Below are 16,001 nucleotides of genomic sequence, written 5' to 3'. Positions count from 1 at the left end.
TAAAGTGACACATCGCTAATGTCTTCTAACAAGAACTGTCATCTTTGAAAACTACATTTCCCGCCTTCGTTCATGAGAACGGTCCAACAAGATGGCCGCTTCCACTGTCGGTACAAGAGAGCTGCTTCGAAACATAAATAAACTAAGAATTTATCCTAAAACGGTGCGTTTATTCAGACAAATAAGCACATCGAGCTCAGGACGTCACCGGAAGCTGAACGCAAACAGGTAAAAGCGAGGCTGCTACGTGCTAAATGTCCGCTGAACGAAGGAGAAGTTCCTCTTTCGTCCGGCTCCTATCTGCTCCACGTCTCTCTCCTCTCCTCCCCAGTGGCCCCCGTCAGCTGGTCGGGGTGGTGGGTTTGGAGATACACGCCCAGATTAACTCGCGCTCCAAGCTGTTCTCCGCCTCGTCGGTTCGCTTCTCAGCGCCGCCCAACTCCCTGGTGTCGTTCTTCGATGCGTCCCTACCTGGAACATTACCTGTAAGTGATATTTTAAAGTAGCTCGAATGAAGAGAGCTTTTTTTAAATTGTATTTTTATTTATTTTAATGGATTTCTCATCATTCGATGTCCCTTTGTGGCTCCAGGTCTTGAATAAGTATTGTGTCGAGGCGGCGGTGATGACAGGCCTGGCTCTCAACTGCACCATAAACAGCAAGTCACTATTTGACAGGAAGCACTACTTCTACGCTGACCTCCCTGTGAGTTTTTCCCGTTCCCTGTCATTTTCTGCACGCCATCGAGTTTGATATGTGAGGCGATGTAGCAGCAGGCATTAGTGAAGGCTCATTATCTGGCAAACGGCAGCAGAAACGCCTTCACCTTGAGCATCGCGCTGCAACATGGCGTCTGCCTCCGGCTCCTCTACCGCAGCGCTCCCCGTGAACCCTCCTGGCCCTGAGCTGTAATGGAAAGAGCGAGAAAGCCTCGCTGAAGCAGCAAGCCCGTTATTTGCTGCTCGCACACGCAGACAAATGACCCGTGTTTCAGCTCATCTCTAGGGAGAGTGCCTTCCATGCATTTCTATTTTAAACCCCAGCTGTGAAACGATGCGGGGGTCGGGTGGAGTCGGGTGGGGTCGGGTGGGGTCGGGTGGTGGGTTTGAAGCCATCGGCTTGTCTGTCTGGATTTATTTCACATCCAGACGAGCGATACAGTCTCTCCTCCATTATGTAGCTGTGCCTTTCAAGCTGCCGCTGATGGAGCACAAATTCCTCCAGCTCATCAACACTTTTTTATCCCCGGGTAAATATTTTTGCAGGCTGGCCGGTTATCACAAAAATCGCAGCGGTCCGTACGCTGATCGCCGCGCTGAGGAGCCGTTATCTCCACAGAAAGTCCCGGCATCTCGAGATCCCCTCCAGACGTGCCGGGATTGCCGTTGGATTCTGGAGATTACATCACCTCCTTTGGAATACCGATTAGAATGATTTTTTCCTCTCTCTCTCTCCCTCTCTGACATTTCCCAAACGGCTCACGGGAGTCATGCAGAGTCCAAACCTCTGTTTGCCTCTTCATGTGGCTGCATGTACCGACCTGTTTACCTCGCGTACATTGATCAGCCGCTCTAATCTGATCCTTTCCAGTCTCGTGTGAAGCATCTTGATAAAGTGACATCTGAGTGGCTTTAAATATGCAGATTATGGGCCATTTTTCACATCTGGCATAAAACGCAATGGATGTAATGTGCTCAAAAGAAGATGCAAAAAAAACCCAAACTGGTAGCAGGACCGAGGGGGGAGGGGGGGGGGATTAACCCGCCCCTGTGAATTGCGTTGTGCATTATTGATACGTTCCTCGAGAAATCCCTGATTGTATTCTGTAATACGTTATTAAATAATGAATGCTGCTGCCCAATCGGCATTGCCTCTTTCAATTGGAATGATATACAAGACGCATACGTAGAGTTTGATGAGTGCATTTAAATAAGCCTTTTAATAACATGCATCAGGAACCCACCGACAAACGCAATTACAATTCCCCTTGATGTTAAGTTTCCAAGCGGCAGACCGGCTGCTGAGGCCTTGGCTTGGGTTAAACGAGAGTTGTGAGACTGTCGGTGACCTGAGAACGACAGAGGGAGGGGGGTAAAGAAAATGGCCGACTGGTGTGTAGATAGACGCAGCGATTAGCGTGCGTCCCGTCTGCTCCTATGCAGTAAATGCGGTTGATTTATTCTGCTGGATCGGGGAATCAGCTTCACTCGAGACGGCTGAAAGGAAGCCGAAAAGATTAACGCAGACGCAGGGGATTCACGGTGAGCTGCGGCGGCGATGGGCAGATTCAATGACGAATTCAAGCAGGAAGACCAGAAATCAGAAATCGTGATTTTTCTCTCCTCCGGTTTGTTTTAAGAGGAGGGAGGTGATCGATCGCCTTGATCAGAGAGTCGGTGACGAACGGCTTCCGATCGCTTCCTCAACAGCTTTACTCCCTTAAGGATAAATAAGATTAATGTGACGGTCCGTGTGATGTTGTTGCCATGGCAACGTGGGAATAGAATGCTTGGAGCAGCAGATTCTGTCGGGAATAAAGAAGCGGGTGAAACATTCATTTCTGCTCTTGTGTTGAAGAGAAATGTCGGGCCAGCCAATCACTGTGCGTGTGTGTGTGCGTGTGTGTGTGTGTGTGTATGTGTGTGTGTGTGTGTGTGTGTGTGTGTATGTGTGTGTGTGTGTGTGTGTGTGTGTGTGTGTGTGCGTGTGTGTGCGCGTGTGTGTGCGTGTGTGCGTGTGTGTGTGTGTGTGTGTGTGTGTGTGTGCGTGCGACGCTGCTTCATGTAGACGCATGTCACTCGTCTCACTGAGATAGTGAGTTTTAAACGGGCGATTCATTTACTGTCGGTCTCTCACTGGAGGCTGAAATGATGTCAAACAAATACACCAAAAAAACTTCATCGTGTTTTTGTCCATCTTGTAATTAATGTAAATAGTTGAAAAGGGTGTAAATAAAGGGAGGACGCTTATCAAACGTGCGGCTAGAAACTAAATGGATGCGCCGATGACGTTTCCAATCCTTTGTGATCATGCACAGACCCTCATATGAAAAGGACGGCAGGCATTGCAGTTCTTATGGATTAGATTCTGTTCTGGCTTTTATAAGCTCTTCCCCGTCGCTTGCAAGTCCTTCACATCACGCCGGCGTGCTTTTCGATTTTCAGGCTGGATACCAGATCACTCAGCAGCGGCGGCCCATCGCGGTCGACGGCACGTTGGCTTACAGCCTCCTCGGAGGAAAGAAGAGGAATCGGGTGATCCGGAAAACGGTGCAAGTCAAGCAGATTCAGCTGGAGCAGGACAGCGGCAAGAGTCTGCACGACGAGCGCCGCAGCCAGACGCTGGTGGACCTCAACAGAGCAGGTGGGGCTCCGAAGCGCTGACTCGTGCAGATCGGATGGGGATCACAGCTGCCTCCTCATCCGTCAGGCGTCGGCCTCATGGAGCTGGTGATGGAGCCAGACATGAGCTGTGGCGAGGAGGCGGCCGCGGCCGTGAGGGAGCTCCAGCTCATCCTGCATGCCCTCGGCACTTGTCAGGGCAACATGTCGGGTGCGTGTCTCTTTTTTTTCCCACCGCAGCATCACCTCCAAAGCCGCGTTTGTTTCCTCCACCGGCTGCGCTTCTCCACAGAGGGACAGCTGCGAGTGGACGCCAACGTGTCGGTCCACGAGGCCGGCGAGCCTCTGGGCGTCAGGGCGGAGGTGAAGAACATCAACAGCGTCCGATTCCTAGCCAAGGCGATCGGTGAGCGCTACCAGCGGTTTCTAGCGGTTAGCCGTGACGAAGAAGCCGCTCGCTAAAGAGGCATGGGTGTCATGGCGGCCGTGACTTCATCGACCGCTCGTTGAGCTTCACTTGAAACGCTGACAAAAGAGCTGCACGAGGAAACTTCAGCGTTTCCTGTTCGAGCTTTTCCATGTGGTGCGACTCTGGGATTATGGACTTGCGCGCCGATAAACTGTCGGAGCGTCTCCTCTCCCGCTGAACCGGGCTTTAAAAGTCGTTGAGAAAAGGATCATTGATCACATTTAGAAGGAGGCAGAGCCGTTTGTAACTGCACACCGCTGTTATTGAATAAAGCCTGTGTGTGTGTTTGTGTGTGCGTGTGTGTGCGTGTGTGTGCGTGTGTGTGCGTGTGTGTGCGTGTGTGTGCATGACACAACAAAGACTACGAGATCCAGAGGCAGGTCGACGTCCTGCAGGCCGGGGGGGCGGTGAAAAACGAGACCAGGGCGTTTGATTCCAAATCAGGGTAAGAGGACGAGAGGGGCGGGGCTTTTCCCACCGGACCGCCCTCTGACTGGGATCCGTGCCCGGCCCATTAGCCTCGCCGAGGAAGCGCCGTCATAGTATTCATGATGAATTGAGCCATTTGGATGCCGCTGTCATCCCACGCTATCTGTGAGCTACGAGCTCCTCGGCTTTATGAGCTGACACATTGAGACGTCTCCCACACACATCTGAGGCCACGATCGTCTCCTCGCGCCCGTGAGGTGCACGGTGGCCTGTGATTGGCTGTTTCAACCCTTTCCTGTTTCTGCTCTGGGATCAGGCGTCACGCTGCAGCCAGCGAGCCTCTTCCTTAATCCCTCTGTCGATTGTGTTTTAATTAAGAGTTTGATTTGCCGGTAGAAAATATTAGGAGGTGCCACGCGGGCGTGTTTAAAAGGTCAGCAGTCAAAGACCCAAACTCCTGACTTCAGTGGAGCATTTTGGTGTTAGTCGTGCCACAGAACTGTTACAGGCATCTTCAGTGTTTGCTTTTGAAAGCTTTGACCCTTATAAATGTCGGCCATTTTCTCTAGTGAGACCATCCCTATGAGGGACAAAGAGGGTCTGCAGGACTACAGGTCAGTTGAGCTGTTGCGTAGGGCGAAGCGAGATGTTCTGATGCTGAAGAAGCCCCCCCCCCTCCTTCAGGTTCATGCCAGAGCCCAACCTGCCCCCTCTGATCGTGTACGAGGACAGTGCGTCGCTGCCTCCCGGCGTCGATGCGAGCCGGGCGGTGGTGCTGCAGGAGATCAGGAGCCGGCTGCCGGAGTTACCCGCCGTCACACGAGAGCGGCTGGTGCAAACGCACGACATTCTGCCCGAGCACAGCTTCACTCTGGTGGTGAGTTCACAAGTCGACGCCCCGATTGCTTCCGATACCGACGGGAAGCGATGAGAGCGTTCTTTGGGGGGGTGTTTTCTCCTAGAGCGAAGGGCTGGTGGAATACTTCGAGGCCCTGCTGAAGGCGACCCAGAAAGAGCCCAGGAAGGTGATCGGCTGGGTGATGAACGAGCTGCTGGGTCACCTCAAGCAGCGCGACATGAGCGTGAGCCAGAGGTGAGACGTGCTGAGGTGTTCGCCCCCCCCCCCCCCCCCCGCCCTTCTTTTCACGCATTTATCCCAGACAAATGTGTTCCGAGTCAAAGCACAGCGTCCGGGTTTGACAGCCGCGGCGTCAGCGTTGTAATTCAAGCCGATGTTTCGTGCTGATCTCGCTTTGACTGACGCCGAGGATTATTGGAGCGTTTACACTGATTATAGCGGCGAGATGTGGGAGTTCATAAGTCATCTAATGTTCCCTGATTCCTTCTGCAACAGACAGGCAGGTAAGAAAAACACAAATCAAAGTGCATCAGTGTTGTGGGAAAACGACTGATGAAAGACAATTATGGCTAGAATCAGCTTTATTTGTGAAGCTGACGCTGAAGGTCGGACACCAAATTATACCTTAATAGACATTAATTCAACGCTGTTTAAAAAAAAAAAACAGTCCGTCATTACAGAAGGAATGAAATTGGAAGTAGTAATGGATTGGCGTCGGCGCCGACACGGCGAGCTTTGCTTTATCTCCCGTTCCCAGACGGTTGTGATGCGTTCCCGTGCGAGCGCACCACAAATAGCTGGAGATTATTTTTTGCATAATGTTGCACTTGCTTTGCTTGACGGAAGGTTACAGGTTTGCGTTTCCTCAGTACTCATGTGCGTTTTTAATCACATTAAATCACTGCTCTGGTTGACTTTTATTTTTATTTTTTATTGGATGGAAAGCCTAGCCTGCAGTTCAGAGAATAAAATATTAAGTGTAGACATAAACAACTGGTTTGTCTGATCATCCAGTCTGACGCTCCTGCTTTTTCTCTCCATTCTCCACCTATTTAAATAATACCCCCCCCCCCCCCCCCCTTGTATTTCAGCCCCATCACTCCCTCCGCTCTGGCTGAGTTGCTGGAGCTCCAGGAAAAGGGACGCATCTCCTCTTCGGTCGCCAAGCAGGTCAGGACAGACGGTGCAAATGTCCCCTCCTGTCTGTCTGTCTGTCTGTCTCACCTCTCTCTCTCTCAGGTGTTCCAGGAGATGTGGAGGTCGCCGGGCAAGACGGCCCCCCAGATCGTCCAGGAGGAGGACTTGGGCCTTGTTAGCGACGACACGCAGCTGCGCATCACCTGCCAGAAAGTGGTGGACTCGGACCCCGAAAAGGCGAGGGCTCGAACGCAAAGTCTCCCACGCAGTGAGTGTTGCTTTTGTGCTCCTCCTATTTATTTGTTGTTTCGCGTTCCCTCCGTAGGTGGAAGCCATCAGGAACGGAAACAGAAACGTTTTGAATAAGCTGATCGGGATGGTCCAGAGAGAGACCAGAGGCAGAGCCGATCCGGTTTTAGTCAGGGCAATTCTAGAAGAAATGACTTCATGAAGGGATTTCTCGTCACCGACCAATAATCAAAACGCGGCTCGTGTGACTCCGTTCAATGGAAAGGCTGCAGGCGTGCCCTGAAATGTAGGGCTCAACATTTAGTTGAACATTTTTACTGAACATAATACTACGTGTGCATCTTTTCATCCGTAAGCAGCTGTCATTATTTGGAGATTTTTATCTGGAATCTGATATGATCATGTTGGGATGTAAGAATGTCGGTTTTCAGTCTCCACTCGGATTGAGATTGTCCTCGGAGCAATCAATGAGCGCCCTCCTGTGGCTGGTTGCATTCTGTAATTATCAAACAGGATTGAAATGCTGTAAAGCTGCTAAATGGCCTCAGCGTCTTGTCTCAGGTTTTACATTTCAGTGTTCGCTATACTTAAAAAAATAACTTTTTAAAATAGTTACCAATATTAGTAATTGTTTGGGGTTATTAAAGAGTCCACCGTGGTGATGTTTGAAAAGCATCTAATCGGATCCGATTAGATGCTTTTCAGTCACAGATCGCTTCATCACCTGCTGGGAAAGGAAGGAAATACAAGTCGAATGAGGCTGCAGAACAAACGGGCACCAAACACCTCTGGCAAAAATGAAATAATTTATTGATTGTATAAAGAGTGGGGATTGTCAACAGCTTGAATGCATCCAGTTTCATTTCACAGACATCTTTATTACAAAGAGTGTCGGCAGTGACACGTCGGTGGTCAGAAACATTCTTCAACCAGAGACGGACTTTAAAATAAAAGCACAGAAAGCTGAGTACCTTTTATATTTAGTTCCCTGAACCATACAACTGGGAAAAAATTAAGTTCCATTCCCATGTGTTATAGATCTAGATCCTGACGTCCAGCTCTGATTGACTTCTGGTTCTGAAAGCACTATCGGCATCTTTCGGGGTTAAATTAATAAAATATGATTGTATGAAACGGACAGTGTGACTGGTTGTTTTCAATTTTGAAACTTGACAAATTATTTTTTTAAAAGCCATTTCCTCCTTTGATGTGAGACTTCAGAGGACCAGCGTGGATAAACATTCAAGCCATTTCCAGCAGTTCCTGCTGCACATTACAATCTGAGACGCAAAACTCTGATAGTTTTCACCAAATAAAATACTCTATGCAAGCTGTAAATAAGATTAAGACAAACAACAACTAGCCTCTAGTATAACCTCTTTTTTTTTATGAAATGGCTAACAGAAACTAAAAGATTAAATACCCCATCCCAGTGTTAAAATATCCAGAATCTAATCACATCCAAAGCTTCCTTGATTTGCATAGTGTTCTGTGTCATTGGACTTTTTTTTTTCTTCTTACAATGTTAGAATATAAAAAGGTATCACTGAAGTAAGGCACATTAAATATAGCATCCTGGTTTCGGTGCTCTGATCGAGAGAGCATGCAGAACCGCTGAATTTGACAAACTAGTGCATTAGAGGATTAAATCGCTTCACCCAAAGGCAGTTTAAGAACACACAGAACAGAACGTGCATCAAAAATCCCCTGAGGTACGACTACGACTTGGAACAACAACAAAACACAACATTTTGTGCAACCCCCCCCGACTCAAACGTTTAACGAGACCGACATGTTTTGGATCCGGAGCCGCACTGGAACAGCTCCCACCTGTGCGATGGTGCCAAAAGTTATTTTTGTTTGCTGTGAATTCAAACGCTAGGCCTTTCAAACAGCGGAAGCCGGTCAGGCAGCAGCTCTGCAGAAAGCCCACCCGAACATTGTAACAGAACCACGCCGACTGTCGTGTTTGGAGCTGACCGGGGAAGACATTCGGGGAAAGGCCGGACCCTGAGGTTTGGATGAGGGCTGGTGGGGGAGGAGACATTTCCATCGCCTCGCTCTAGTCTTTGGTAACACGCATCCGTTACTGTCAGCAGTTCTTGCTAAAAAGGTTCGGACCTCTTTATTGGCAACCGAACCTTTTAACAGAACTGCAATGATAAAATAGAAAAAGGTACGAAACTTGTAAAGCTTGTAAAATAAATATATTATTATTAGGATTGTTTTGGGGGGGTTTTATAATAGTTTGCATAAATGGCCCAAGATGTTTGGCCATGAAACAAAAAATAAAAAGCAGAGTACCATCATAATATCAGAGTCTACTAAAACCTCCGAGCTCACGTGAACTGACCACAGAGGCTTATCCGGACTCTAGCAATCTTCCATAGGAATGTATGACAAGATGGAGTGCTCTTGTGCAATGGCGGCCAGTTCTTTCAGGAACTCGGGGAAGAGGACGGTAGCGAAGACGTCGGTCTGCTGCAGAGAGATGCCTTTGGGTTTAGGCGGCGGCGAGCTCCTCAGGATCCTTCCTGCGTCGCCGTGGCTGCTGCTCTTGTCTGGGAACGAGAGGATTAAAAAAAGAAAAGAGCATACAAGGCAAGACATTTTCTTAACCTAATTTATTAATTTTAATGATTTTGTGTTGCGCCCTTCAGTTACATTTCCCATTAACCAAACCGACATTTTCGTGCTTCTATTTTTGCAAACACAACTTTTCTGAGACCGCAGGGGAGTTTGGTTCAAACTTGCTAAAAGAAATAAAGGAAAACTCAGCTGCCAACCGCAGCGACGGCGACGTGATCCCGATGCGTGCCGCTTACCTGCTGCCGTGAGCAGAGCGTCTCTGGCCAGCAGCCAGTGTTGGGCGGCGGTGATCATCTCCGGAAAGCCTTTCCTCTTGACTGCCAGCCCTTCTATCTGGTTCTTTACGGTGGCGAGTACCTGAAGGGAGACGCGGCGAAGACGTTAGCTAAAAGCCACATCAAAGGGCCGACTCCCCCCCCCCCGTGTTGCGTTACCTGGTACAGGGAGCGGACGGTCGGCTGAAACACCAGGTTGGTGTTGAGGAGGAAGGAGCGCAGGAGAGGCTGAGGGTAGGCCGCCAGCTGGGCCAGGATGCCCGTCAGCAGCAGGTTGACCTGAAGCGAGTTGGACATCATGTTCTCCATCCGCGAAAGGAGAACACTGACGAAAGGCCCTGCGGGGAGATAAGAACGCATTTGACTTCGGCTCCGCTAACGTTACTTTTTTATGCCCGTTTCCCTGAACTGACCGGTGAAAGGCAACGATTGGTTCCTGCCTGCGCCTCCGCTGACGAACTTAGGTCCAAACGGCGAAAGCTGCTTCTCCAGCTCCGGAGTCTCGGCAGAGAAGGACGTAAAATCCATCTCCTCCTCCTCCTCCTCCTCTTCCACAGGAGAGACAGGCTTCTTCAACTCTGCATCAGCTTCGACCTTTCCGCCCGCTTCGGTGTCCAACGTGCGGATGAGGTCCTCGTACTGAGCGAGAAAGTCCTCGCCGAGGTCAGCGGCGAGGACGGGTTCGTCCTGGAGGTTTGGATTGCAGTCCGTCTGACCTTTGGCCTTCAAGTCCGATCGATTCTTGCTGTCCGTCTGAGTGGTCGGAAGTAGGAAACAGACCTCTTTGACCGGGGGGGCTTTCGCCGAGCCTTGTTGGCTTTCTCCGGATGCCGGCCCGTTGGGTTTGAGCGTGCCGGTCTCATCGTCTCTGGCGTCTTTCTTGGCGACGAGATCGTATACCATCACGTCGTCCTGGAATTCATTTTCCTCGATGTACGAGCCTCTCACCAGCAGGATGGCCGTTTTCCTCATTTCCTGGATGTGCGTCGGGGGCCGTGCAGCGGGCTGCGGCGGCGGGTCGTTCTCTGCAGGCGCCTCGGCCGTCTGCATCGGACACGCATCGTAACTGTCGTCCCACTCCAGCTCGTTCGCGGGGGGCTGCTCCGCGTTCGCCGGCGGCGGCGGGCGGGCTCGACGGCGAGGCACCGGCGGCTGAGGGGGGCTCTTCAGAGTCATCGGGATCTGACGATTTTTCAGCAGCGGCTCGTCGAGGACGCCGGGTTGGTATTTCTCCGGAGGGGGGTCCTCGCCGTCGTACGCGGCCGACCACACCCGGCAGGCTCGTATGCAGCTGCTGATGTTCAGACGGGCGTCGTAGAGATAATGGAGATAACTGACATCCAGGTGCATTTCTGACCCGATGGTGCAGGAGGTACCCGAGCCGTCGTCCTCGGCGCAGAAGCTCTCGTTCGTCTCTGGGGGGGGGGGGGGGGGGGGGGAGAAGGACGGGGAACATTGATAGCGGCTGTGGAAACGCTCCCACAGAGCTTAAATGCTCTGCATTAAATGCAGATCATTGCAGTCTGGTGCGACCTCTTAGAAAACTACATCCGGCTTCCGGAGCGGAGCGATGACATTAGCGAGCACAATCTTGTCTTCTCACCTGTGGTGCCGGTGGAGGCGTCCACACCTTTGGAAAAGAGGATGGAGTTGAGCTGTCGGAGGGGCGGGGGGCTGCGATCCGGAGAGCAGCAGGATGGCGTTAGTGCCAGTATCTTGGACGCCGACAGCGAGTAGCAGTCCCTCTCCCTCACCACACGCCTCTGACTCAACATCATGTGATTACAAGGGATCAAGTACCTGGGGGCAGCAGATAAAACGGGTTAGCAACGGGCGGTCTTAGGAGTGGCGAGGAGACGGACGGAAGGCGGCACGGGAAAGTAGACGCTCAGGAGCCGCGTGACACGGCGAGAAGCGTGTGCACAGCTCACCTCAGTACGAGCTGCAGCATCACGTCTTCACAGTACAAGCCGATGAGAGTGTGGAAGAGAGCCAGGGACACGGTGCCGAGCTGGGGGGGGGGGGGCAGAAAAGCAACACGAAATATATTATAAATGGTTTGTTTGTTTTATCCCAGAGCAATAAGTGTCAGTCGGGACCAAAGAGATTGGCTATTTTACACAATCAGCATCACCATGGCAACAATCTCCCAGCTAAGGTGCTGCGAGGGGGCAGGGGGGTTCCCAATGCGCAAACTTGGGTTTTGGGTTTTTCCTGTGAGCGTGCTGTACCTGGAACGGCGTGTTGATGCGGCTGACCAGCGTGTCTAAGATGTGAACGCTTTCATGCTGGTGGAGGAGGATGAAGGAGAGGAAGGTCTGCAGCAGGGACGGCTCGGTTACACTCCTCAGGAAGAGGTCCAGGTACGCCGTGGTGGCCATCACCTCCTCGAGGGTCAGCTTCACGGCGAGCGGCACGGAAAGCAAAAAGACATCCGGTCAGAGATGCTTCCGTCTTCCTATTGGTCCGCAACGGTGGAGCACACCGACCTTATGGAGAGCCGGTGCGAGGACGGGCACGAGGAATCCATTGTAGATGTAGCCAACAAGCTGGTCTCTGATATCGGGGTGGGCCACCTGGGGATGGTTATTACCGTTAGTCAACGGACACGAATCACACGGCAGAGCCTCGGGAGTGGGCGTGGCCGGACCGCGTCGCGACCTGGATCACAGCGTTGCAGAACTCCAGCGAGTTGAGGAACTGGATGAGGGACGGCATCTGGAGACAGTCGTCCTCGCGCAGGCAGTGCCACTCGTCATTAGGAACCTCCAGCTTGGCGGGCAGCGAGGAGTACAGGCCGCTCAGCCCCGTGGCCAACACCTGCGGAACGGAAAGCGTTACGAATGTCTACGGGGAGACATTAAGGCAAGGTGAAGCAGAAAGGGGAAAGCGCTGACCGGGCAGAAGAAGGTGTTCTCGGCGACGTGCGTGGCCACGCGCTCGTTCTCCGCAGACAGCGACATAATGAGCAGCAGAGCGTCCCGGGCTTGTTGCCCCACCGCGCCCTCCCTGTGGATGTAGGGGATGAGCAGGGAGAAGATGAGGAAGTTGGCGGCCCCCTGATCCTCGCTGGTGTGGAAGAAGAGCTCCAGGACGGAAGGGTCCTTCGCCAGAACGCAGCACAGCTGGTTGAGCAGCAGCACCAGCTCGGCTTCGACCCGCGGCGCCGCCGCCCCCGAGCAGGACGACAGCAGCATCATCAGCGGCCGCAGGATGGGCTTGTGGTGCAGCAGGGGTTGGCGCGCCTGCCCCACCAGCATCTCGTACATCTTCAGCTGCTCCAGCTTCATGTCGTCCGTAAACTCCCGGCGAAGGCTCCACACGAAGAGGCGCTCCATCACGTTCTCCATCACCACGAACTCCAGGATGGGGCCCATGGCGCCCGCCTGGCCACGCCTCTCCTCCATCAGCAGGAACAGCATGTGCTCCACATAGTTCTGCACGGCGTTCGCCTCGTCCCCGGGGATGGGGAGGAAGCGCGGGACGCCGCCCGAGCCGGTGCTGAAGTTGATGATGCTCGGGGGGGGCAAGGCGGAGCTGCGTAAGGGGTCGTGCTTTTCTAGGATCTTCACCACCTACAGTGAGAAACAAGAGGAAAATCGCTTTAACAGAACCCACGACATGAAAAATGATCTTAATCTAGTTATCGTAAAAAAAACAAAAACAATAGATACGGGTTTATAAAGGTCATCATGCGCTGGAATGATTCTACAAAATACAAAATCAGGAGGCCGCTTTTAAATCGGGAAGTTGTTTGCATAGAGTAAATATATTCTACAAGCTGAAAAATAAGAAATAGGAAAAGCTATTATTTAAAAAAAGATCGTTTTGGAATCGGCAGACTGATTCCAAACCTGGAAAGCAGAAAGTTTCTCCATCCATTATGTCGGTAAAGAGGATCCAACTATTCATATTACAATAACATACAATAATAGTTGAACTGAAATGCACACCATGCAGCTAAACCCTTCCCTCTGCCTGACAGGTTTTCTGTTCATAAATGGATAGACCGGCAGCACGGCGCAGATGAACCCACTTCGGGCGCCGCGGTGGGAACGTCCTCTGTGTATCCGCTGCGTGGAGACCAGCATGCACTGCTGCCATGGCAACAACTGGCTGTACACAACAGGATTTGGGCCAGCCGACGGAAACAATGAGAACCGACTTTGTAATCCTCCGTCTGAGCCCGGCCCGGCGGCCTGGAGGTGCAGGAATCGGGTCAGCGCCACTGTGCGGTAAGTGACAGAAGGAGGCCAAGATCGAAAATCACACAAGGATTTCACTTATCGGGTAAATGGAGGAATCAGACCAAAGTCAGCAGCAGATGAGGTTGAACAGAAACACGGAGGTCAGTCAGACAGCAAATGTGACCGGCGAAGCCAGAAACGCTTCAGTGAAGCATCAAGTGAAGCTGGGAAAGAGAGCGAGCTGTCATGGCACTCCATCTAATCTTCCGGTTAGAGAACAGAAAAGTCTCCACGAGTGTGACGCCGTGCTCAAACGCACACCGGACGGGAGCGTTTCCTGGAATACGCAGCAGAGGAGCTCGCCGTGGACGGACTGATCCGTAACTTGGTCAGGAGCGCCGTGAGCGGTTTCATGGTTAACGGCGACTGGCGGATCGCCTTGTGTGGCGTAACAAAGCACAACGAGCCGCCAGGCCTGGAGAGCAGCAGATAAGGAATAAAAATGAACACGAACCTATTCTGCTGATGGAAAATACAAACGGCGCTCCTCACAGAAGAGCGAGGCGGATTTTGCTTCCAGCACCTGACTTGGATTTCAAGGAAACCAAAGTCAAGAGCGTTTCTATCAGGCTGCAGATTAGCCGACTAACTCTGGGAGCGTGACGAGGTGCTGCCAGTTTGCCCCGCAGCAAGACGAGCTTTGATGAAATCCCTCCCCTACAGAAACAAAATGACAAACTTCAGCTTAAAGGGTCAACGACCTCTGCCGACCTGGTCGGCCTGCCGCCGCGTTCACCATCAGGCCCGTCACCGGTCTGGAATGTGCCGTCAAGCCGGCTGAACTTGGCGACCTACTTTAACAGGTTGGTTCGTATCTGAAACAATAAGCTCGCTTACGACAGTCGCCGGCGGCGCTCTGGAGCCACGTGAACAAATCCCACTGGAGTAATTCGGCTTTTCGAAAAGCTCCCAGAAATGTTAGATCTTAATCCCCCCGGTGGTACATGCACGTTATTCACCGTACCTCCCCCTCCCCCCCTCCCCCCCTCCCCGCCCGGTCGTTTCAAGTTTCCACAATTGCATGTTGGACCACAATGCGTCACGTAATCTTGATCACGTGCACGAGTCAAACTCTGCACATACACGTCTGCATAAAGCCACAAGAAACAATAATACAGCTCATTTGGATGGGGGCGGGGCGGGGGGAGGCGCTCAGAACAACCAACTAAGCCAGACGTAAACACAGCTGACACTCTATTCCCTCCCCGTCTGTCAGCGCGTCCATCCCAGCACGGGAGGCGAACAGGGACACACGGCGCCGCAGAGAGCCAAGAGTCTGAGGCAGCCGCATTCACATAGCCGAGATTCCACTGGAGCAGAACTGCAGACACAGTGCTGGGTTTGTCTGGTTCCACAGCGAAACACACGTCAAGTAGAAGCTAATAAGAAAACTGTTGCACTCTTTGTGGGGGGGGGGCAGCTGGAAAAATAGACAGAATCAATATGAATGCCAATTTTCACTTTGCTCCCAGGGTTTATGCTAAGTTAAGCTAATTGTCTAAGTGTCAGGCTAAAATTAAAATAGATGTGCTAAAATGGAAACTGTGCAAAAACAAATTGGTGGTTCAAACGGTCAAATTGTTATTTCTTTATGCTACCCAGCCCCCCAGTTCAGCGCTGAAACTCACCTGAGCCCAGTGGTTCTTGAACACAATCATGCAAGTCTCTGGATCCACTTCTGTCAAGACCAGAGTCTGCCGATCCCGGTCTCCCCTGGCAACCACGGAGGCCATCATCGTGCGCGAGTTAAACCATGTCATAGGCAGGCGAAGGACATTCCCGATTGCACACTGGGTGCAAGAAGCATAACCGCAGGAGGAAGGACGAAGACAGAGGACCTGAGGACGCAAAAAACAAAGATAGATCTTCATAAAACAGAAGCACACGTCCAACGAAATGGTGCAATTCTCCCTCTGCATGGCTCGACGGCAGCCATGACAGGAAGGAGAGCAGCAAACAGGCGGATCGGATAATCCAGACAATAAAAAAACATCTTGATCAAATCTTTGCACTTTGGACGGAGTGTCAAACTGTTTTTGTAATATCTGCAGCCCCCCCCCCCCTCGACTTCACTCTCATCTCAGAGACATTCTGACACCAGAACGCCAACGGCAACCGTGTGGGAACAACTCCCACAAAACGTGGGGAGTCGAGGAGAGGAAAATAACGTTTCCGTTTTCTGACTGATGTATCCTGCATCGCTCACACTGTGTTTTTGTTGTGTATAATCTTGGTTAAAAATAGTCTCGAGGGCGGCTTGGCGGCTTGGCGGGTCCAACACTCCCATCGGCACCGGGATTTTGGAGCTTTTTCCTCCTGGAAAAGAAGTAATTTGATGTTTGTCCTGGAAAGATTGATTCTACTAAACCCGATTGAAGTTTTCTTTGGCAGTACTGCTTTACAGTA

General features: G+C 51.6%; 2 protein-coding genes across 2 annotated transcripts; one reads left to right on the top strand and one right to left on the bottom strand.

The window, feature by feature from the left end:
• The first annotated feature begins 91 nt into the window (after positions 1 to 91).
• gatb (glutamyl-tRNA(Gln) amidotransferase, subunit B) lies at positions 92 to 6,699 on the top strand. The gene is made up of 13 exons (XM_068750630.1): positions 92 to 228; positions 332 to 485; positions 592 to 705; positions 3,165 to 3,363; positions 3,430 to 3,552; positions 3,634 to 3,747; positions 4,171 to 4,255; positions 4,809 to 4,853; positions 4,924 to 5,116; positions 5,202 to 5,332; positions 6,190 to 6,268; positions 6,338 to 6,472; positions 6,561 to 6,699. Exons 1-13 carry the CDS (start codon positions 92 to 94, stop codon positions 6,684 to 6,686), a joined length of 1,635 nt encoding a protein of 544 aa, XP_068606731.1. The 3' UTR covers positions 6,687 to 6,699.
• A 2,148-nt stretch (positions 6,700 to 8,847) lies between these two features.
• Positions 8,848 to 15,331, bottom strand: fhip1aa (FHF complex subunit HOOK interacting protein 1Aa). The gene is made up of 11 exons (XM_068750629.1): positions 15,224 to 15,331; positions 12,246 to 12,923; positions 12,010 to 12,168; positions 11,838 to 11,924; positions 11,580 to 11,747; positions 11,280 to 11,359; positions 10,952 to 11,148; positions 9,762 to 10,763; positions 9,508 to 9,686; positions 9,310 to 9,430; positions 8,848 to 9,045 (listed from the first exon to the last, which is right to left on the bottom strand). Exons 1-11 carry the CDS (start codon positions 15,329 to 15,331, stop codon positions 8,858 to 8,860), a joined length of 2,967 nt encoding a protein of 988 aa, XP_068606730.1. The 3' UTR covers positions 8,848 to 8,857.
• Positions 15,332 to 16,001: the final 670 nt, after the last annotated feature.

This window comes from Brachionichthys hirsutus, chromosome 17, assembly GCF_040956055.1.
Source record: "Brachionichthys hirsutus isolate HB-005 chromosome 17, CSIRO-AGI_Bhir_v1, whole genome shotgun sequence".
Taxonomy (NCBI): Eukaryota; Metazoa; Chordata; class Actinopteri; order Lophiiformes; family Brachionichthyidae; genus Brachionichthys; species Brachionichthys hirsutus.
This window is presented reverse-complemented; position numbering and strand designations above follow the sequence as displayed.